General features: G+C 43.7%; 1 protein-coding gene across 5 annotated transcripts in view; it reads right to left on the bottom strand.

Moving 5' to 3' along the window:
* Window positions 1-11,486: 11,486 nt before the first annotated feature.
* GLI3 (GLI family zinc finger 3) overlaps window positions 11,487-24,245 on the bottom strand; it is a 197,900-nt gene continuing 185,141 nt past the window's right edge. For all 5 annotated transcript variants that reach the window (XM_015854996.2, XM_015855000.2, XM_015854997.2 and 2 more), the window contains 4 exons: window positions 22,939-23,229; window positions 19,422-19,749; window positions 17,005-18,209; window positions 11,487-16,924 (listed from right to left, as the gene is read on the bottom strand). In XM_015854996.2, coding sequence (XP_015710482.1) covers window positions 15,836-16,924; window positions 17,005-18,209; window positions 19,422-19,749; window positions 22,939-23,229 — 2,913 coding nt within the window. In that variant the 3' untranslated portion in view covers window positions 11,487-15,835. The remainder of the gene's footprint in view (window positions 16,925-17,004; window positions 18,210-19,421; window positions 19,750-22,938; window positions 23,230-24,245) is intronic.

Raw genomic sequence — 24,245 nt, 5'->3', positions numbered from 1 at the left:
TGACATCCTTCCCTCTGCCTTGGACCTGGCACATGCAGCAGCACCTGGGCTCTGAGGTGAATCACCTGCACCCCTGTGGGAGGAAACTTCCATACAGAGAGCAGTAATATCCGGGCTGGCCATCCGCTCCCACTTCGTGTGGCCTCAGCTGATACATTTCATATGGTTATGTAGCTGAAGCTGGGCCAGGACTTCTCCAGCTTTGACAGAAGGGCTAAATGAGAGCAGGGAGTTTTATGTGCGTCTTCCCACAGTCTTGCAGTGAGCATGCAGGAAGCCATGGATCAGCGGGTCTTGGCATTGTGCACCAGCAGGTATGTGTGTGGCCTGGTAGGCTCTGCAGCACTGAACCAACCTCTGGAGCCCCACATGGGGGATGCATCTCTATGGCAGTGTGGTCACCCCAAGTCCCTCTCTGCATACTGCTTACTAATGCCACTGTTTGGATGTGGTCATTGCAGAACATCTTCCTGTAAAATTGATAAGCATGCAGTCATAAACAGAAGGCAAACTCCCAGACTCAGTGGCTCATACTTTAGAGATGAGGAGAAGCCCTGACCCTGGCACATCACTTGGCTTTTCCATCTCACAGCCCAGGAGACATGGAGGGCATTGCGTCCCCTCTGCAGGCTGCTATACATTGGAGCCTGTTGCACGAGGGCTGTTGTGCATATAGCCTGTACCTTGCGGCCACAGGTCCTGTGTGTGAGCAGTAGGAGGACAGTGATTCTGCCTCAATTTCCCCACTTGGCCTCATTTCACTGCTCAGAGTAGGATGCAGCTGTGACGGGGAGGGTGGAGATGGAGTTGCTGTCAGTTCAGCATCTCTATTGCTGCATGACTTGGAGTGTAGACTAACCAAGCAAATCTGTTTTCCTTCTCTCTTTCTTTCTTATCTGTGATTTTCCACCAGAGGAAGTGAAGGGGGAAGGCAGAAAGGGTCTGTTATCATGCTGCAATGATACAGGCTGTGGAGGAAAGGATACTACTCTTCAGTGATCCCAAATGTGCTCCCAAATCTCACAAGAGCCAAATATTTCATCTGAAAGAGTCAGCTATGAACTAATCTATTCCCCAGACACTAAAACAGTTGTCATTATTGTACAGCATCAACAGCCCACTGAACTGAATGGGGGCAGCCCATGCATGTCTAGTGTTTCAGTCTGTCCACCTGCAGCCTAGTAAATAATGAAGAGGATAGTTTACTATTACAAGGGGATCGGAATTGCCAGGCTGAATGGTCACAATCCAAGGAAATGTGTTTTAATTTAGCTAAATGAAAAGTAATACATCTGGGAACAAAGAGTTCAGGCAGTACCTACAGGACAGGAGAGACTGCCTTGGAAAATAGGATTATGGGTTTGTTGCAGTGACCACCTCTGCAGTCATTGTTGGTTCAGCAGGGCAAGAGGGCACATCGCATCTGATGGTGGGAATCCAGCAGCAAGTGATAGAACCTGGAAGGCAGAAGCATCAGCAGGAGCATCCCAGGGCTGCAGGGGTCTTGCCTGGTATCCATCTACTAGTGAGAATATTATAGAATCACAGAATCCTTCGAGTTGGAAGGGACTTCTGAAGGCCATCTAATCCAACTCCCCTGCAATGAATAGGGACATCCATAGCCAGATCAGGTTGTCCAGTGCCCAATCCAGCCTCGCACTCTCCAAGGGTGGGGCATCAATCACATCATTAGGCAACCTGTCCCTATGTCTCATGACCCTCACTGTAGAAGACTTTTTCCTAATATCTAACCTAAATCTACCCTCTTTTAGCTTGCAATATGGTAACACTGAGGGGATTACTAGAGTAGTATGGTGGCTGAGAAAATAAATACCTTTTAGTTATGTAAGGGTTAAAACATGCAGTCAAGTCAGTTGTTCTAGGGCAAGGTTTAGTTTTCTTCTGTGACACTGAAGCACAGAACTGTTGTTTGGGGACACTGAGATTACACTGATTCAGCTACAATGTAATTCCCTTCTTCTTAACAATTGGCAATGATGGCCAGGTAGAAGAGAGCAGAGCACCTTGGGGGCTTCCTACACAGGCATTCCTGATCCCACTTCCAGAGATGAAATCTCCAGTAGACATATTTGAAGTTTTATGGGATCATCATCTTCTAGAAGTCTCCCGGTTTTCATTTCTGTCCTTTCCTGCCATTCTGATAGAAAAAGAAATAAAAATAGTCTGCATTGTCTTCTATTTGTTCATCGCTCATTTTGTTTATCTTCTCTCTTGCAAAAATGGCAGCATGTTGTAGGGTATTTCTGACTGTTCTTTGTCTTCTTATGAAGCACTGTAAACTCAAGGGGAAAATGCTTTGGAATGTGGAATCTTGTACGGTAAATCTTTCTCCTTGGACCTGGCTGCTGTCCTGCCCATGACTTCCACCAGCTCCATGAGCTGCTGAGTCTGGTGTGGACAGAGGGGTCAGCATCTTTAATCACTGGCAAAATTAGGCATAGTGCCTGAACCAGCTCCCTGGACTGGTCTTCCCTGATCTTCACCTGTGATGCAAAGCAGTGAAGCTTTTGGAGGTCTTTGCTGCTTCAGCTCAGTTGTAGACTTCAAGCTCAATACTGGTGTTACTGACCGTCCCCTGAAGTCACAAGGTCCTGTCTCTTGCTTATAGAAGGATCGTCTTCAAACTTGAGAGCTGGGAGGTCAGAACATCACTTTCAATAAAGAATCTACTCATGATGAATAACAGGTCCAAAACCGTGTTTTAATCTGTGAACAAAATATATGAGATCCTAAAATATATGGAGAGGGGACAAGGCCACACAGACAACGCTCCTGAGACAGTCCTATGTTATTGCCATTGACTTTGATCACTGTGTCAAGAGTCTCAGTTACTACTTCTGGAAAGCAAGGCAGCAGTTAGCTTTCCAACCTTATTTAATTACTTTCTTTCCCAACAAGGACTGCAGAAAGATATTACACACTGTGGCGGAATTTAAGTCTTTGCCCATTGCATGGTCCCACTAGAGTCACAGACCCACCTGAACTACAGATTTCACACTACAACTTCTGTTTCAACTTTTCCAAAAATAGAACTTGAGTTTTAGAGGTGTATACTACCAAGAGAAAGGTGAGCTGAGATGAAGGGGTCTGACTCCATCTCCAGACCTTTGCGAACCATGGGAGAGCTCCTCTCATGCAGCTCTGACTCAGGCATATCTCTAAATATAACCATAATGTAATAATAAAAAATACAGGAACCAAGAAATAGCTGTAACCTTCCATCCAACAGTGGTTGAGTTATTACCACAGTTACATCACAGCTGAAACAGGTGCAAGGAAATAAGTCTCCCCAAAGTTCCTATTCAGGAGGGACATGACCGAAGAAAGCAGAAGGAAAGGAGGAAGGCAGGGGAAAGAGCAGGAGCCAGGGGACAGAGAGGAAGTTGTTTCTCTTGGGATGTGGCCAACTTAGTAGCGATCTTAACCCAAGAGATGCTCTGGATGCTCCTTCTGTTGCTGTCTTTGCTTTTTCCATTTTCAGGATGTCTGCTAACAGAGTGGTGACACCACTATTAGCTTTCCCTCTGCCTTCCCTATTGCCTGGGACTCCACATCCCTCTGAACTTTGCTGAGACCTGATGCAAGCAGACGCATATCCTTCCAAGCATATTTTATGCAATTTTCGAGGAATCCTTCAATGACTCAACAGTTCAGGCAGTTCTCTCTGCCCCAAAACTATGGGGAAGGGAAGTGATTATGAGAAAGCTCATGTTCCTCCAGCAGCTGCAGTCGCTCTGGGTGGGATTCATCTGACTAAACCTAGATGTCTCAATACAAGCTATTCAAGCCAGACTCCCCTCTTTATGAAGTATATGGGAAACACAGGCATGGAAGTGCTTCATCTCCTCCCTAGCACAGTGTCTAAGACAGGTCAGATGAATTTTGCCCATTTCTCTTCTTTGCTTGAAAAAGGATTTGCAACAAAGAGGCCACATGAGGTTTGTGAAGCTGGATGGAGACCATCCTTTACCTGGTGTCCAGACTGAATGATCTGGGACCAAAGGGCCCAGTGAGAGCTGTCTGTTGGTGGTAGTGGACTCACACACCTCAAGCATGACACTTGGGCATCTTTCAGTGGGATACTGGATATAATCATCAAGCTCTGCAGCTCCTGATGGCTCATCTCTGTGCATCGACTATCCCTTGCCTCACACCCAGCTTGGTGTTGAAACAGAGTAGCATTTCCCATGCTACACACACCATCAGTGGTGCATGGGGAAAGGAAGTGTGGCAGCTGCCAGAAGCAGCAATGATGTTACTGTGTGTTGCTATCAGATGAGAAAAGCAATGAAGCAAAATTGCTTTGAGCATGCAGTGACCCATCTCCTCTGTCAGGGATTGCTGCTAAGGACTCTTAAGACCTTGTGCGCACCCATGACTGTAGCCCATGAGTAAAACCATGAAGCATGCACGTAAGGTAAATAAATGGTTAGAGGGAGTTACTCCAAGCCAGATTCCTACCCCCGCTTTTTTCTTTCCTTTCTCACTCCAGAGACAAACAGAAAACTGAATGATGTCATGGGGCCATGCACTTGGCAAGTGCCTTGTTGCTCTGTCCCAGGACACGAATAGCCCATTCACCAACACTGTCCTTGCATTTGCTGGAGGTACTGTGAGTGAGGTTTGGAGCAGAACCCTGCAGCTCAAAGCAGGCTCAGAGGAGCGAGGAGATTTTGCAGATCAGCAAATTGTTCCCCTCTGTAGCACCAAAACTAGTGGAAGGCCCATGTGCCAAATTTCCTGATCCCTGCTGTAGATTGCTGGCTGATAAAGAGGGGCTGGTGCCATGAGGGTGTTCAGTTTACCTCCCAGAAGCATCAGAGAAGTGGAAGCGAATTGGTTTGCTAACAAAAGGACCAACAAAAATGTGCATGTATGCGTGTGGTTGTACAAAAGTATGGCCTGTATTTTGGAAATAGCTGAGGTCCTCACACTGAGAATTCAGAACCTCTTCTGGGCCTAGGGACTCAGATTTCTCAGCCTCGGAAGCACAGTGAGAAATAATTTCACACTGTGCCTCTAGCTAGGCACAAGTGGGGCTCTGCATCCTCCAGCTGGTATCCTGACTGGTATCAGGATAGCTCTTTGCTCTGTGCTGTGTTATTTCTGGGCCAAGAAGTTGCCAGCAGTGCGCTCTGGCAGCCTGGAAAGCAAATGGGATCCTGGGCTCCATCAGGAGAGGGGTGGTCAGCAGGGATAGGGAGGTGATTGTCCCTCTCTACTCGGCTCTTGTGAGGCCCCATCTGGAGTACTGTGTCCAAGTACGGAGCCCTCAGTACAAAAAAGACATGGAGATTCTGGAAAGGGTCCAGAGGAGGGCCACGAAGATGATCAGGGGGCTGGAGCACCTCCCCTATGAGGACAGGCTGAGGGAGTTGGGTTTGTTCAGCCTGGAGAAGAGAAGTTTGCAGGGTGACCTCATTGCAGCCTTTCAATACCTGAAGGGAACTTACTCCCAGGAAGGGAGTAAACTCTTTGAAAGGGCTGACAATAGCAGGACACGGGGAAATGGTTTTAAGTTAAAAGAGGGAAGATTTAGGTTGGATGTTAGGGGGAAGTTCTTTACTAGGAGAGTGGTTAGGCCCTGGAACAGGCTGCCCAGGGAGGTTGTGGATGCCCCATCCTTGGAGGTGTTCAAGACCAGGTTGGACGGGGCCCTGGGCAACCTGATCTAGTAAAGGTGTATGTTTGGTGGCCCTGCTGGGCAGCGGGGTTGGAACTACATGATCCTTGAGGTCCCTTCCAACCCGGGTCATTTTGTGATTCTGTGATTCTGTGAGAGCAGAGAGCAACATGCCTCTGCTTCCTCTACCAAGAAGCACATCCAGCCATGTTCCACTGACTCTGAAAGGGAGAATCAGGCCCGTGGCACTCAGAGCCAAGAAGGCATGTATGTGCTCTTGCTTTAAAAACTGATCTCCTAAGAGAACTGTCAACTCCCAGTGGCTAGAAAAATCTGCAAACAATTTCTAGTCACCAAACAAAGCAAATCTTTGTTCTGAACTGTAATAGTTCATTATTAAATAAAGGCTTCTTTGTTATGCTATAAAAAATGGCGTGTATTCCACTGCTCTTCATAATGCTCCTTAGTGTGAGCTTGCAGCGCTCAGAAAGTCATATTTTGTATCCTATGAAAAGATGACATAGTGAGTTATTTTAGTTACAATAGGGAAAGCACAAGTTGAAGGAAAGATCACAGCAGAATTTTGGTTTGAACTTTATTGTTGATGCATTTGATTCACTATCACAGGAGTGGACCCAGATACCTGGCTCTCTCACCTGCAGGAAGAACAGTGGGTGAAATCCATCACGAGGAGAGAGTGGGAATTTCAGCAGCTGCTGCTCCTGCTAGCAGTGTTGCCAACTGTGATGCCTTTTTGCAGTTCCAGGCTAAAGTGAGACAAAGCAGGATTCAAAGGGTGTTTGTGTTTTCCCCTCTAGAAAAGCAAATGTGTTCCCAGCTCTCTCCTGTTACTCTGCACCCAGCAAGATCCCAGGAACATATCAAGAATCCCAGTCCTGGGATCCCACATGCCCTGTGGGCACACAAGCCTGTTAGCCCTGCTAGTTCCAGTGTTTCCCTTTGTGTCCTACTGACCCAGGACCCCTTCGTCAGGCATCAAGGCCACAGGAGTCATCCCTGGCATCTGCCATTCAGCTGAGAGCAGATGAGCGAGCTTTGGGCAGAAGGTTTCTCCCAGAAGGTCCCCCCATGTCATCTCCGCATTCAGCTCTAACCAGGGTTGCAAATGAGGCTCTTACGATAAGCAACCAACCTAGATCAGGCTGAGCTGCTAAATCATTTCATGTGGGTGATTCATATGCCAGCTAATAATAGCAGCTGTTGGTCATGCCAGCACAGTGACTGACTGACCATGGAAGCTACACATGGCTGCAGGCTGCACTGTGTCAGGTGTCACAGGCTGGGTTGGCTGTGGCTGGCAGTTTGCCCCTGAGGGCAGTGTCACAAGGCCAAGCATGGAGCTGCCAAACCATGCTGAGGGTATTTCTGCCATCAGGGCTTTTCCTCTGCTAAGTGATGCTCACATCCCCCATCAGACTCTCAGATCTCCCTTCCCAATGCTCCTCTAAAGCAGGGATTTCACTCCCTGGTGTTTGGACATCTAAAAGAAAGCAGTGGTGGTGACTGGAAAGGTCTCTCCCCCATGAACAACATGGCTGAAGTCTTGTTGGGTGATGCATTTTAGGGGCTCCAGACGAAACTGTAACTGACATTACTGCCCTGCCTGATCAGTCAGGGCCCATGTTTCTTAGCCAAGGGTCAGTGCTCTGGAGCCATTCCCATCAGGGAGCAGCAGGGCAGTGGGTGGCTGTGGTCAGCAGCCAGCACGGCACCGCACAGTGAGCCGAGTATCCTAACGCACTGATCCGACAGCAGCATTTTGGCCTGAGGGATGGGATTTCCTGCTACATTTGTCAGTGTGGTTACAACAGGGAGCTCAGACAGGAGACCAGCCTCTGGTAGTGAGGGCAAATGAGCAGCAGCAGGGACCAAGGCACATGCACATGTAACACTATGGCCAAAGCCAATCACAGTCAGAGAGAAGTGTCCAGGTGATGTGGGCTGAGGTGACTGCAGGCATCATGGAGGGGAGAGAGACTGCTGCCAAACCCATGAGGACAAGTGAGGTATGCTAGAACAGAGTTAAATCCAGCAGGAAAGCTGCATGTGATGAAAGCACGTGTGTGGGACTGAGTGAAACATGGCACTGCTCTTGGGGCTGGGGCGTGGGGATAAAACACTTCATGCTTTCCCTGGCAGAGTTTGGTTTTGCCATTTGTTTGCCTCAAAACGGGACTGTTCCCTATTCGCTGAGTGTTTTGGCAATCTTTTTTTCTAATTGTCTCTGCTAAATCCTGTTTTGTCCACAGTGGCTTAGTGTTTACCAGCAAGATGGCACTGACAAAATACTCATGATCAGCAAAGACACTGCAGTGGTAGCAGTACTTTAAAAATGTCACTGTTTGGGGCACACTGGGACCAGTGTTCAGGTTTCTGATGCTCTCTGGTTTGAGGTGTAGCAACAGGCAGAGGAGGATTCCCTGAAGCATTTTTCCAGCCAGTGCTGAGCCCTCTCTTTCTCCACTGATGGTACAGCTGAGTTGGAACCAGGCACTCTCCCAGGGCAAGCTGAGCTCGGGTGAGGAGCTGGTTGAAACCCAAGCTGCTTCAGAACATGAAGGTAAGCAAGGAGCACTATGCTGGTTCAAGACTGCACCCCACAGAGCTGAAAAAGGCATTGCCTCCTAATTTTGTGGCTCAGTTTTTGCACGGCTTCAAGCACTTAAGCTGCTTCTGTAATTTGGAGAAAACAGCAGCAATCTCCAGGGGAGTACCCAAGGAGAGGAAAAAACAACACAAAATGTTTTTGTTGTGTTTGGTGTTTTTTTTTCTTCTGTGCCCCAGGCCAGTTTTGAGAAGGGAATGAAATCCGAGGCAGGGAAAGGATGGATTGCAGGGAAGTGTAAGTAACTAAGTAGCCATGCAGCAGTGCTGGGCAGCCAGTAGCCTGCAGCCAGGCCACGCTGCATTGGGATATTAGAAATCAGAGAATTGAGCCCACTGCAACCACTACCACTGAATGGCTTCCAGCTTGGGCAAGTACAACTGGGAGGTGAAGCCACACCTTCTTGGGTTCTTGCAGCCAAACTAGAAGGAGGCTGCAGAGAGCAATGAGGACTGGGTCAATTGCTGTAGCAATCAGCACTGCCAGGAATTAGATATATCTGCCCATTTCCAGCAGCAGCACTTTAAATGGATTAAAAATTTGGCCAAAATGTTGCCATGACACTGGGGTACTGTGGGGTGCATGGTAGATCTTCAAGAAAAACCCTCTCAAGGCAAGGCAAGCACATGGACTTCTTTGTGGTTCAGGAGGACTGGGCTAAGACTGGCCACTCACGATGCAGAAACAGGGTGTTTTCCCACATCAGGAGGAACAAGTGGGATGGGGAGGCACATACACTTCTCATGGTCCCCCTCATGCAGCCAGGCACTATAGCTTCTCACTTCTGCTCCCTATCTCTACCACAGGGCCAGTGGTACGAGGCTGAGGGTGGTGGAACATGTTGAAGCACAGCAGCATGGGGGTTGTCCAGCCTGTCTAATTAGCACTGCTGTTTCTATCTCTAGCCTTTTCTCAGCTCATATTCATCTGGAGCTGTCTTCTATCACTCAGAGATTTCCACCCTCTTGTTTTTTATTCTCTCTCCCTCTGCCTTCCAGATTTTTGCCACTCTTTCATGTTGCTGTCCAAGTTACTTGTCTTTTCTGTCTTGCGCTGGTCAAGGAAACATTAGCAGTATTTTTCTGTAGGGCACAGTGGCTTAGAGGCAGCCCTGCAGACCTGGCTGTCCTAGTGCTTCTGGCAAGGCTGGAGTGGTTCAGCCAACTGCTGATTGCAAATCCTGTTTCCATTTCATTCCCTTCTCATCTGCCCACCACTCCTTGCTCTAACTGCCATGAGACACTGTCACAACCATGGAGCTGAACCCCATGCAAGGAGTCTGGCAGAGTGTCAGTGTGGGGGCACATGTGCAGGTAGACACCAGGTACAAGCGCTCCTATTAAATGCCATTTCTTCCCCCTCTCTGGCTTAAATCTGCTTTTTTTTTTTTTTTTTTTTTTTTTTTTTTTTTTTACCTGGGACAGCCACTGGGCTAGTCTGAAGTCAGAGAGGGAAAATGGGCACAGGCAGTGGGAACAAGAGCAGTGGAAACACAACTGGGTTATTTGCTTCCTTGGATGGAAAGAGGCCCAGGTTGTTAAATAGGAGACGACTTTAGTATGAGTTATTATTATTGGTTGTTTGTACTGGGAAGTGGTGCCTAGGGGCTCCCATTCCACTAATCATGTAACAAAACTATGTTCCTCACACAAATAGCTCATGTTTCAGCATGCAGAGAACAAGCAGTCTCCTTCCCATTATCCCCCCTTGAAAAAAATGTATGAAGATTGCATAGTCGAGGCCACAAACATTAAGGAAAAAATGACATTGGCTCACCCTGTGGCACCATAGCTTACAGCCAACCAGGCAACCTCAGTAGCACCTTCAGCTCCTCCTGCCACTTCCTCACTGCTCTGTCCATGACCCTGGCAGGTCTGAGCTCCATGTTACTGAAATTAGTGTTGTGGTTTGTTTTTTTTTTTGGTGTTTAGGTGTATTAACTTCACATTATCTGTTTAGGATATTTAACACAGCGGTGCTCCTCTGAAGTAAGAAACCATTTAATAAATTCAATTAAATAATTCACAGCTTTGGCACCAACACACTAACTAACTGAAGGTCAACAGCATCCACTAACTCCGGATGTTACAGACTAAGACTGTCCTGCTGTAACTTAGCTTACTGAGGACAGGGCACAATGCTGAACCACACCATGTCAAGTCACAGCTCCTTCTGCACACACATGGGCAAGTCTTTACTGTTTTAGCATTCCAGATGTCACAGCCTACTGCTGCTCTGTCATGTCCGTGCCCAAGGCGTGCCCTGTTTGGCCACAGCAGGACAGGATGCAGAGGGATAGCGGAGGGGGATGGTGGCTGGCTGATCCTGCAACTGGGCGTAACCAGCGCTCACCAGGACACCATACTGGTGGAGAAAGACCCCAACCCTTAAGCTGATCCTGGAGCTGGGCGGATTTTGGCTGGCAGCACATGAGAGGAGGCAGAGTGGCTGCTATGATATCCCAGTCCTGCCACAGGCGCTCCTTCACTCTGAGAATTGCTCCAAGGCTGTATTGAAACAGAAATCTTGAAATGAGATTGTCTTGATCACTTTACAGTGAAGCAGCCCTACAACTTCTTCTGTAGTGTTTGCATCAACTAACTTGACCTTGATTGCTCTGGATGCACATTACATACAAGCCCACATGACTGCTATACTTAACAGGAACACTCATTAGATCAGTCCAAGATCTTTGCTTTGAAGAATACTGCATTTAAGCATTCTCAAGGCCACCTAATGATCCACCAGAGTCACCACATACAGACTAACCCAGTCAGACTTCCCCACTCCTGTGCTTCTACCTTGGTGGCCAAAGCTTCGGCAGAGATGTCTGGTAAATGAGGTAAGAAAAAGCAGCCTCCATATAGCAGGATGGACTCTTAACAAAGCTTGGCTTTGACCTCTGAAATGCCCATAGCTGAAGGTTAATCACATTGGTTCCTCCCCTCCTTTCAAAATGTTATCTTTGTGACACTGCAGTTTCATCCAGCATCCCCATGACTCCCCCCATTTGCCCCCCATCCCCCAAGGTTTTTCTTTAAAGAGGTCTTGACTCCTTATCAGTATTTAAAATGTGAATGAAACAAAGCAATAAGCTGGTGAGTGGACATGAGTGAAACTGATATATGCTGATAGCAACCAACCTGTCCAGTGAAATCAAAAACCAACCCAACCCTCCTCCAAAGAGATATTTTAAAAGGTGAAAGCTATAAGAACTTAAGTACAAAGGCTTCTGTGTTTTTATTGACATTGTAAGAAACATTTTTATCTTTGTTACAAAAAAACTAAGTGGTTCTGAAAGCAGAAGTACAGTTTATATGTACACAGTGCTACAGACCCTTCAGATCAACCTAAGGCTCGAGAAATATCATATCATAACTGCATGTTTATCAAATGAAGACCACTAAGGCCTGTTACAGCCAAACACTATTCCTACTGTATGTAAATGTATTTACACTATTAAAAATAATAAAAAAAAAAATAGAAAAGGGAAAAAAAAAGGATTACAAGCTTTATTTAAAACAAACAAACAAACAAACAACAAAACAACTAAAAAGTTAAAAAATGAACATACTTTTATCTTACACATCTGTAGGACTGACAACAGTAACTTTTCAGTAGGAGACATTCTATCAATCAGAGGACAACAACACGTGAATATCAGAGGTTTACAAGACACTTCAGACACTACTAACAGTGGCATGTGCTATCAGCTGAAAGGCAAATACAGCCTCATTGTGAAAATTTGTCAACATATCTTGGTCCCTCTCTGTTAATGGATAACACAAAATAAGGCACATACATTGTGAGAATATAAACACTGTTGTTCAGAAGGACAAGCCACTGTGCAACATGTGTGGGCGAGCTAACCAGCTACGTCATCAAGAGAGGGAGGGGAAGGAGGAAATGACTGGAAGCAATCAAGCAAGCCAGGGTTTCAATACATGCGTCATCTGGGACCGTTCTCCAAGGAGAGAGTAAGATTATCTGCTGTGTGGACATACTAGGCCATCGTACTTACCAGCAAAAGCCCTGCTGGAAGCCCACTGACTTGTCTACAAAAATACCTTTCATCCACCCAGGCTACCTTATGGTAGGATGAACTCTCACAGGTGACTCCAGATTTGTGGAAAGTAAAAAAGTCTGTACAAATGTGAGCGAGGCAGATGTGCCCAAGGCCAACAGTAATGGATCTGGAGGATCCTCAAAGAGCCATTAGGAGAAAGGGGGATTTAAAATCAGGCTGTGACCACTGCAATGCTTTAAAAAAAACAGCAGGAGAAAATCACAAAAACTCCTGCATTTTCTAGTACTTTAGGGTGAGTGGTGTGCTTCCAACAGCCAAATGCACTGAACACTCCCCTTCCAACCCGCACGATACTATGATACTATGATGATACACACAAAAGCAAGCTTAGACTCTGTGAGTGGAAGACCAGGAGGGTGCTAGTAAACTTGTGATGCTGGTGGAATTTTCCCCAAGCTATCACACATCCAGAAGTTGGTCACCAACTTACTGTTAGTGTCCAGCCTTACAGTGCCATGTTCTAAGAGCCCACTCTACCTCATCAAAACAAAACCAAAAATGAAGATAGCTGGGCTACAATGTACCTCCACAGATGTCAACAGATCAGGTTCTTTAGCATCAAAAAGGAAAATATGATAGGATAGTAAAAGCTGAGAAGTGATATGTCTATGTAGGAAGTGAGGCACGTATGCTTCAGTGGTGAAAATGATAAACTATTTGAAGAAACTCTCCAGAGACATAGTGGAGTCTCTGTTCCTTTGTTATCCCCAAATCAAAACTGAATGACTTTCTGGAACATGTGGTTTAGGCCAAAATGTTGGCCTGAAACATGGCTAAGTGAGTGACAAAGGCTTGTCAAGTCCAGGAAAGAAGGCAAATCAGATACTCTGTCCCTTTTAGTCTTAAGCAATGTGAACAGATTCTCCTAAGCTCTGATGAATCACATCTTTCCCAGATTCAACTGAACAAACAAATACAATTATAAACTGGAAAGCTGAGTTTAAAAAAATTCTTCTTCTTTTTTTTTTTTTAATTTTTTTTTTTTTAATGTATTCACTCTGCAATAATAAAAGGCTTCTCTCCTAAACCACCTCTTCCCAGGCTGGTCATAAGTCTCCCTGTTGAAACTCTTTATAAGTGTATAATTGATGGCTTATTGAACAGCCAGCCACTGGTTACCATGAACCACTTGAAATACTTCCACCTGGTATCCACACAGCCTTTCCTAATGCTCTTTCTCAGTAGGAGCATGAGCTATTAATATAATTGCATCGCAAGGTGAAGTGTAGCAGAAGCATCCCTCAATCCAAACCAGCTAACTTGATAAGCTCTACACACTTCCTTCTGAAGGCTGGAGACCACTACAGAAGGGCTGTCTGAGCTGATAATGGGCAGGAAAGTCAAGAGGGGAACTAGCCACGGGCAAAGAGCACATAGGGAGGAAGTACATGTGCGTAATGCAGACAAGAGAAGAAATGCTTACTAAAGATGAGGAGTAAGACAGGAGCAGGATGCTGATAAAAGTTGTAGGATATTGAGGAAATCTTTTTATTTACATTTGTCTTGATCCCTGACATCCCAGCTCACATTTAATATGTTCTGTTATAAGCCCAAATACAGCCTCAGCAAAGGATTCATATGTTTTCTTTGAGATTTACAGCTTCTTCATCTGCTTGTAACAGCTGATAAAAGACTGATGTTATCAGAAAGCTCCACCTAGGATGTATTCCTTCACATTCCTCAAATGCCATGCCCTGAACAAGCTGGTATTTCATCCTTTTCTACAGTAAAAAACAAACAAAAAACAACAAAAATTGTGCTATGGCATTCTGAGCTTTAGGTATCATCTTCTAGTTCTATTCTTAATTCTGATTTGGCTAAAATGTACTTGTAGTCCAAAATGGACCAATCATCTCTCTTCATCACACATCTACATCAGTTAGTTCCCCACAAGCATCAGACCCACCACTGTAAGTGTCGGCACCATTCGCATCTCCTTAACAGCATTTTAATATCAGGAGTTAATAGAGATGACCCACAGTGTGATGGGTCCAATTTTTGCTGGTGTAACTGAGCCTAGGCATTGACTCACTGATCTGCCTCAAGCTGAAATGCACATTGCTGTCACCAAGCTTACAGTGACTGGGTTAATATTTTTATGTTTTGATAGGCTACCAGACCAACTTGCTGTTTGGGTTGTTTCTTTGCTACTTTAAATGACAGCTTCAATCTTTCAATTTTGTGAAGCTTGGATACACTAGAAAAAAACATTTAAGACTATTGGGTTGCTTGTAATCACTTTAATTTACTTGGCTAGTCTGTTTGCTACTGGTTTAACACGCCAAGACCACGTTGCTTTTGGATCTGTAACCATGTGGCATGTCAACAGGCATTTACCTACTGTAAAACATACAATCCATCTAACAAAACTGTATGTGTTAAAAGGAATGTGCAAGACAATTCTTCTGGCAAAGGAATAGTTACTGTAAGAAAAAATAAAAAAAAAGGAAAATAAAAGAGTTTCCAGCCTGGAATACTGGTGTGTCATTATTTCATTGTATGAAATAATCCATTATAAGAGCCTGATCATCTCTCCACCAATGTGGTATGCAAAGAAAGGATTACAGACTGTCCAAATCACCAAACTTTCATATAATTTCACTATCCAGTCATTCAAATAAATAAGATGAAAAACAGAATACTAAATACTTCAAATAAAACAAGAGTTAATACTAAGAAAAGCTTTCTTGTCCTCTGTCTCCTCTGGAACACACACATAATACAATCTCTGTATCCTTATGCAAGGCAGTGACATCTATCAGTGTATTTACCAAAATCTTAAACATTTGTTAGGTATCAAAGGGCTGGGAGGTTTCTATTTCTTACTTGCTTGAACCTTTCTTGTGCTCATTAAGTCTGGAACTTCAGCTTAGGGGTTATGTGGCAGTGCATTCTCAAATTGGTTGTCCACCTCAGTGTGATGTATTCAATGCATCCAGAGAGGATTTCCTCGCTGTACACTTGATTTATATCCTGCATGGTTATTTTGTGCCTTTATGTGTAGGGAAATAGTTGCAACAGTTTTACAAAGTCAAGTTTCTTTTGAATAACAGAAAATTAAGCTGTTCCATCAGAACTTTCTTTCAAGAAAAAAAACGAAACAAAAACATGCACTTCACACGTTTACATTGGTTTACAATTTAAAAAAAAAAAAAAAAAAAAAAGAGAAGAAAAAGGAAGCATATAGACACTCAAAAAGGGAGGAAGAGAGAGAGAGGCAGGTGAGAGGTGAGGGAATGGGTGTAGCAATACTGATTCGAAACTGAAATGGAAGACAGTTTCTCCCTAGAACACTTTAGGGTTTTCAGAGTCCTTATTCCATAAAAGGAATATACTTGAAACACATCCCATTTAGGTGAGATGAGACTGCTAAAATACATACACAACTAAAAAATATGAGTCTTTTTTTCATCTGTTATCTCCTAAGTGGGCTTTTTTTTTTCTTTTTCTTTTTCTTTTTTTTTTTTTTTTCCCATGTCTATTGCATAACAGCAAGAAACTTGCTTTCTTCTGCAAGTGAGGTCAACAAAGAACTCATGTCCCCAATAGCCATGTTGGTTGTGCTTACAGGCACAGCTGGGAATGTAAGAGACGCTCGGGGAGTTGTGAGGCGTGAGGAATTGCGGGAGAGATTCTGAATGATGCTTGGGCTCAGGGCTCCTGAAATTAAGCTGACATGGTCTCCATCATCAATGATAGCATCAAAATCAATCTGCACACCCTCTAGGCTATTGTTGTCAAGGCTGTCAACCGTGCTTGATACTTGGTTAGCCCCTGGGGAAAGAAGCTCAGAGGAGTTTGCAGTAGCAGTCTCCTGCAGCAGGCAGTTAGCTTCTGAAACAAAGAAAGAAGAACCTGTTTTCATAGCTTGGTGGCTAAAGCCCATGGGTTGGTCATATAACTGACCAGAGTAATTCTGCATATTAGAGCAGAACTGCTGTGATTGACCTTGCATCTCCATCTTAATGGTGTTTACCCTGCACGTCTGGTTGTCATCACTTACATGTCCTTGCTGTTGTGTCAGGTTGTTCCTCAACACATTTTGCCGTCTGTTGCCACTGTAATTAGCACATGGCTGGTAACTCTTGGCCACTGACAAACCTGAAGACTGGTTACCAATGGTATGAAATACTGGTGGACAACTCTGCGGCCCTTGATAGAGGCTGCTTTGTGAGGTAGGACTAACCTGCCCTAGCATCATTGGACCAGACTGATTCACTCCCTGGTAATGAATGCCATCTCCAATCAGTTGGTTTTCCAAATATTCCTGTCCCATCATGTTCCTGTTCTGCATACCATCTGCCATATCAGTGGCTTGACCACTGGATGTGATGGGATGACCAGGATTTTGCTGGTTCCCACTCGCAGGCATGTTGCTGCTTCTTAGCTTCTGCCCTTGAACTGTCACGCCACAGGAATTGTCCATTGCCCCAGAAATCATCGGTTGCCTGCTGATGCTTTCACTGTAAGGCTTATTGGGCTGCATGCTGAAAGAACTACTGGCTCCGTTGCCAAGGCCTGTGTTCTGCTGCAAAATATAGGAACCACTGTTTTCCATCAGGCTCTGNAAAGAGTAATTCATGAATAATAATCACATTTGTAAATATCTACTTACACTACAAGGTACAGGGTGACTTTAGAGCTCTGATACCCATTTTGCTGGGGGACATTGCTTCTCTGCAAGTTCTGCTGCTGAACCATCATGTTGTTATACAGTTCAAAGGCTCTAGCTTGCTGCCCTGCTGAGCGCTGACTACATTTCAGTTTTGTAGGAGATAATTCAGAACTTCCTGAGCTTACTTCATTCCACTGAATGGGTAAGTCGCTCTTGCTTGCCTCTGAGCCTGCAGGCTGACTGCTTGCTGGAGGGGCTCGGTCAAAGCTGCTAGGATTGTTGTTTCCTAAAACCACACTGTGTTGCATTTTGTTGCTGTCTAGGACATTGTTCAACAAGTGGTCGTACATGCCCTGGTTCTGCGAATTCAGGTACTGAACCACATCATCTGGCAGGAGATCCTCATCATTCAAACTGCCACCTGCTTCCATCACAGCAGCCTCCAGGGTGACATTCTCACTGATGCTTGGAGGACAGGGGGAACTGAAGCCACGGAAAAGGCCACCCTCAGAACGGGTACAGTTCTGAAGAACACGGTTGCGTTTTTCCATGGATGGAGGCAAAGCAGGAGAGTTAAAGCTATTAAGACTGTTGAAATGTTGGACTCTAGGAACAGACTGGCTATCGGAGACCATTCTTACCGGATCGCTGGCTCTCCTGGTCCCATTTCCTAGAGCATCATGAGATAGAAGATGCCTCCTGCTGTAACCATTTGCCCCACCATCACTACTTCTTCGAGGGGCATTCACTGGAGGCAGTGGAGATACTCCAGACTCCCTGCAGTCACCCAAGAGTGCCATCCTTGTTTTAAGGCTCATCCTCTCCATATTAGGCAGTGGAGTTGGTGGGGGTCCACCAGTAGCTGCTGCATATTTAGCTTTCAGCCTGTATTGCTGGGCTGGGGTGAGGCTGAGAAGACTCGGCAGGTCATCACATTGGCTTGCTTCACTGGAGCGCCGAGAAGCATCTGTTGAAATGGGGTCATAGGAGTCCGCAACGCTCACATTTTGTGGTCTTCCCTCAGCCTGAGAGGCATCACTGGACCTCCGGCTGGAGAAGCAAGGTGAGATTCCGGAAGACCTGCGGCTGCTCAAGTAGGCTGAACTGATTGTGCTTGTATTGCTGTCCCTCCTGTTTAGCACGTTCAACACAGTGATGTCTGTACTTGAAAGTTCGTTCCTGTTTGGCAGAATAGTCATGGATCCTCCTACATTGCAGCTGCTGTTTGACTTGGTACCTGGAGGTAAAATTCACAGATAAACAAACATGTATTACCAGAAACTAGTACAAGAAAGAAAAAAAAATAATAAAAAAATACTACAGTAAGGAAAGCAGAGAGTAGAGAGAGAATGCCTACATCATCATAACTAATCATAGCAGCACTCCTTATTTAAGTAAGTAGGGACAAAAACTGTATCCCTAGGTTAAAAGCTAATTCAGAGACTCAATGGTAACATTTCAGTGTGAATCCCAGCACAAAATTTATAGGCCGTAGCCACAAACTGTCATCAGCTGCTGTAGCCGCCTAGTCTGCAGTGCAGCTATGCTTACTGATGTGCCAGAAGGACACAGTCATAAGAAAGCTTTTTATAGGCAAAATATAATTGAACAGGCATTTGCATGGGAATGGCAAAATACACAAATTGGAAGCTATTCAAGGTCATTTCTAAGACTTCTTGAAATAACTCATAACAACTGCAAAACATCTTTGCTGGTTTCCTTGTTTTGTTTTCTTTTTAAGTAAACAGAGTACATTTCTTAATTTTACATAGTTTCTTCTGACAGAATGTGTTTCAGAAAACCTGGGCAGTCACTGCTGGGTGGAGTGCAGACACCTACAGGTACGCTGTAGGCAATGTACAGACAGCAGGAACACGTGTTTTGGCAACCAAGGGATAAGCACCGTCTCATACAAAAACAGATATTGGTCCTTGGGCTTAAGTCTCTTCTTGCTCCCATTCATAAATATCTACATTTTGTAGCAGTGGCATCTACACCTAAAATTAATTGCATTCAAGGAAGCCATTTATTTAAATGGAAGCCCAATGTATCAATGCATTTGATACACTGTTTATGTCTCATCTGAAAGAATTCCATACAATCAACTGGTAGATATTTAATTCATCTGCCTTGCCTAAAAATAAACTGATCTTGGGTGCAAACCTTTTACTACAGGGTGTATTTAAATCATGGTAAGTTTACTGTCCTGCTGCTATATAACACAAGACTATCAGTCTTCCCTCAAGGTGAGTAGTAAGGTTTGCAATGATAAGCAAAATACAGAACAAAATGAACAAAAAAAAAAAGATCAGTTTATGGATGATTCTCACAGGTGATGAATTCCATTAGCTGTGCCAGTCTTTCCCCAGTGCTGCAATTCTGGGGCAAGTATTGCAACCAAGGAATTTAAGGATAAAAAGAGTCATGGCTTCTGTTACACAGATCTTACCATTTCCTATGAGAGGCGGCAAGGTGGGGGCTTTGGAAGGTGGAACGGGGTTCAGTCTTGGAAGCATTCCATTAACTTGTTTCAACCTTTCTAATTTCACTTGCTCCATCCATTTGGTCCCTGTCATATTCCTCCTGGCCTGTAAGCCAAGTGCTGTGGTGGCTGTGGAAATGGTAGAGTCCATGATTGGGGTTTCATCGATGACACTGAGGTCTCCTACACTACTGCCACCAGTCAGAGTAAGCTCGATCCCATTGTTGGAATAGTTGCTGATGGGGGACTGTTCGTTGCTGCATGTAGACTGACCACCAGGGCTTGGCTGAGATGTCTGTTGGAGTGAAAGAAGCAACACAAGAATGTGAGGATTAAGCAGACAATGTTAATTTGTTGAGACAAATATAGATCTAAGTGGAGCCAAGGAAAGCTAAATGTAAGGAAGAGTTTAATGTTAAATGATGTCAGTGATTTTTCATTAGGAGGCTTTTTACAATACTGACTTTAATTGCAATGGATGTCATTGCAAAACTCAGTACTAACATCCACTTTAATATCTTGCTGACAGTATATATTATACCTATGTGAGCCATTCATCTATCTCAGTTATTCCCATAACTGGGAATTATATCACTTCACACAATCTAAGAGAATGTATGTATGTACAGTCCTGTTGGGTATGCACTGTACCTGAATGTAGATCAACAAACCAGCTCAGAATTCAGTTACTTTAAGAGGTCTGATTTACGATGCTAGGCTTGCAGCAAACAAACAAATAAACAAAATTCCAACAACACTGGAATTTGTTGTGTTTTGTTGTTTGGTTTTTTTTTGTTTTTTTTTTTTAATTAGACTTGTGGCTAAAGAATTTAAGTACTTTCCATGCTTAAGGCTCATTGTTACGAGCAGTGGTTGGCCAGAAATGTTGGCATGTAATAAAACAGGGACGGAGCATCAGTGCAAAACTACTGTAACATATTATCAGCATCCTGAAGGACCATAGCAGAGTGCTCTAATTTGTTCCATCTCTGCCCTGCATTAAGAAGGTGATGATCTAACAAATCAAACAATTTGCTTCACTAGAACTTATGGAATCTTCTAAGTACACAATATAGTCTATCTATAGGAATGTAAGCCCACTGCAATAGCTTCTTTTTTCTTAACGGCGCTCCCATTGCTGTATCAGGATTCTTGCTGTGGGGAAATACAGGCTCGATTTACTTTTTATACTCATTATGTACTTGTAAAAGCATGGGGAAATCTCTCAAACAAACTGAAACAGACTGATTGACTGACAGACAAAACATGTAGCAAGACAGGCAAAAGTCTCTGGACACAGTGGGCTGTATTAGAGTGATCACAAATCTGTGCATGCAGTATCATCTTGCTCCCAAGAACAGTTTCATGTAAACAAACTTTGAGTTTTTTCCTGCCAGCCTGTGATTTTTATGCACATTATAATTGACAAATGCTAGCAAGAATTTCTGAGGGAGTAATGGTTGCTCTCACTTTTAACATCAGTTAATGAAAGCAGTACTGTAGCTTCATACGTCCCCAAGGAGTCAATTCAGATGCAATAACTATTATATTACTTCTAACTTGAATGATGATACCTAGAATTTATGAGGCCACACTGAGAAAGCTGATTTCCAAATCCTTGGCCACAGAAGATTTAGTGACAAGAGTAGAAACAACTGTTGTTACTCAGAAGAGAGCTTGTGCTCTCTTCTTGTACAACAGCTCCATGCCGTATGGAAGAAGAGCAGTGAAGGTTAGAGGCCTGTTCTTGTAGCCACGTGTAAAGATCACAGTGAGGTAGGTTACAGAAGAACAGCATTATGGGAAACAAATTTCTAGGTGTGCAGTTAAAAAAAAAAAAAGGCTAGAGGGGAAGGTTCAAAGACATTTCTGAAGACATTTCACCAATATGCCAGATTTTTCACATGTCAAGTGTTGCAAAATACTCACAGCACGTTACATTTGGGAATGGGTTTGATGGATTGCACATTACTAAATAAAGGAATGATTGGATAACAGGCAGAAGGCTAAAATAAAGACACAAATAATGTTGCAGTAAGAAAAACAACAGATAAGTTTAAATGCCCTCACCTTATTACCCACTGTCCTTAGGAAGTCAGAACAAGACATTTAAGAGCATTAGACAGAAAAGACATTGGATTAGTTAAAAAACAGAGCATATATCTAATTCACACAAGCAGTTAAAATAGGAAATATAAAATTGTTTTTAGAAGATATTTTCCAGAGATAAATATTTAATACCATGAAAGCAATCATTATCATGAAACAATTTATATCTGAAAGCTCAGTATACCTCAATAATGCCATGGATTTAGTTACATAGGGGAGAGAGGGATGGGTTTTGTTCCTTTGTAATTTAAGGCAATTATCACCAAAGATGGCGAAGGATCTCCTTTGGACTTCAAAAGGAGTTAACTCTGGACACCTGAATGTCTATGAATTTAAGATTAATATTCCACGGTTTCAGTGTAAGCATTAAACACCATATAGCAATAGCTCATATTTCAGTGAGTAATCATTTTGAACTGCAGCATGAAGATCAACCATATAAGCAGTGTTTGGAGGGCTTGTATTTGTAGCTTCCAAGGACTGGGTCCAGACGAAATGTAGACTGGGAGGTGAAAGAAGATGGAGGGACTGCTTTTACTGGTTTTAATCTTTGAGGATAGGGTGCATTTTAAGTGAAGGCAGGTGAAAGAACTTCTTTTGATTCAAATAGCATGTCAGAAAACTGAACTAATTTTACCCCCAAGCTCTAAAAATAATGAGGTCCTTTACACTGGTATGATACAGTACATTGGAGATAAACCAGAGAAAGGATGAGACTTGAAATTCACTTTAATTTACTTGAATTTGTATTAGACTAATGTGGTCAAATTAAAGTAAGTATCAGATTAACCTACGAGGTCACATCACAGTAGAGATCAAATATTATCAAAATATCTCCTGCCATTGAAGAAAGTCACCTCATCTTGCTCCACTTTGGTTCTGCCTGTCAAACATAACATCCTTAAGCCCCTAAAATCTGATTATTTCTCCAGGTTCTCCAAAATTTACCATCATCAACACCATTATGAAAATAATTTTGACTTGGTTTTATTTGCATTCAGATTTTGAGCCTGAAGGACTCAAATACACTATCTCTCTTCTGTAAACAGAAGAGTGGAAAAAACCCTGCCTTTTAAAAATGAAAGCTATGATTTTCTCATAATACACTGATTCCAGAAGATGGAGTTTTAAGAGAAACAATTATTGTGAGAGTTGCCAGCACTGCACTTACTGTGTATTGCGCAGACTAGATGTAATCTTTTTATTTGCTATTCCATGGGCTTTAAAAACATTTTACAATGTAAACGAAAAAGAAAGCCTCTCAAGGATCCAAACTTGTAAGCTGGAGTTTACGGGTTTGAGCATTTCATAATGGGATTATCATGAAGCTCCAAAAAGAGAAAGGACAAAGGAAATGTCACAGTGTATTGCATACCATTGGTTTCTCTGACTTGACTGCTTTCACTTGGAGGCATTCTTCACGCCTTGAGGTAGTGTTATTGAGGTCCTTCTGCTCCCCAGTCGCACCCTGAGTCTGCTGGCCTGGCGATCGTGTCTGAGAGTGGCTGCCTGGGTCTCTGGGTGGTGGAGGCCTTGGGTGGATGTCTCCTCGCTGCTTCTTGGTGACGTGTGCTTCTGGGCCATGCACGGTCTTCACATGTTTCCGGAGAGAACTAGGATCTGTGTAGCGCTTTGTGCAGCCTGGGATCTTGCAAACATACGGTTTCTGCCATGCCAGGAAAAACACTCAAGTTAGGTTTAATTCCATATGGGAGTCCTGAAGAGCTCCTTGGAGCACAGCTAGCACTACAATTACACCCTTTCATGGTGAATTTGTTACCTAATTTACAGTCTCTAGAGTGACTGCATCTACTCAAATCTATTAATTTCCCCTCGTTTTAGTATTCAATAATGATGCACAGCTTACAGAGGGCAGAGTCTCTCATAATATGAACTGGCACAGCTTTGACTTATCACAGCAGCAAAACAACAGAAGCTTACAAAGACTGGCTCACTGCTCTCAGCAATCTGATACTCCATTTCCAGTATGCCCAGTACCTACTTCTTGACATTCAGAGGCAAAGAATCACCTTCAGAACATGTTGGGACATTTTTTCAGGCAGGAATATCTGAGGAAGAATTTCTCTCCTGGCCCTTTCAGATCACCAGTTCACATGTCCAAGCACAGCATTCACTTTATAAGCACTTTCACACTGCAGCAATATATGCACTAGTAATATTACTGTTACTACCATAATTAATCACTCATTTTCTTTAAAAACAGCTTCCTTTATCTACAAATTTATCTGGTCCAATAAGCAACGTGGCGAAAAGTAAATGTACTGCCTAATAATCTCACCTAGACTTTCTTTGTCCTTATATCATGAGAGGATTAGAATGGAGGAGTTGAGCCCTTCCTAAACATTCTAATTGCCACAGGAAAGAAAGTATCATTCATTTGCTTTTATTACTGAAATGTTTCCAAGAAACTACTATTTTAAGTCTTATTTACACTAACCCTCAAGAAAAAGAGTTCCTCACGCAGAGTTCCTTAAAGGCATTCTCTCTGTGTTTATACATGACACTATAGAGCCTTTGACAAATGTGGATTCTTAATGGCTATCTATGGCCTGAGCCTGAATCCACTGATGTCAGTGGAAAAATGCTCACACTGACTCAAATAAGAGTAAAAATGTCAACTGTAGCAATGTGAAGTTAATGCTGAATTACTGAAGCAGGTTT

This window comes from Coturnix japonica, chromosome 2, assembly GCF_001577835.2.
Source record: "Coturnix japonica isolate 7356 chromosome 2, Coturnix japonica 2.1, whole genome shotgun sequence".
Taxonomy (NCBI): Eukaryota; Metazoa; Chordata; class Aves; order Galliformes; family Phasianidae; genus Coturnix; species Coturnix japonica.
This window is presented reverse-complemented; position numbering and strand designations above follow the sequence as displayed.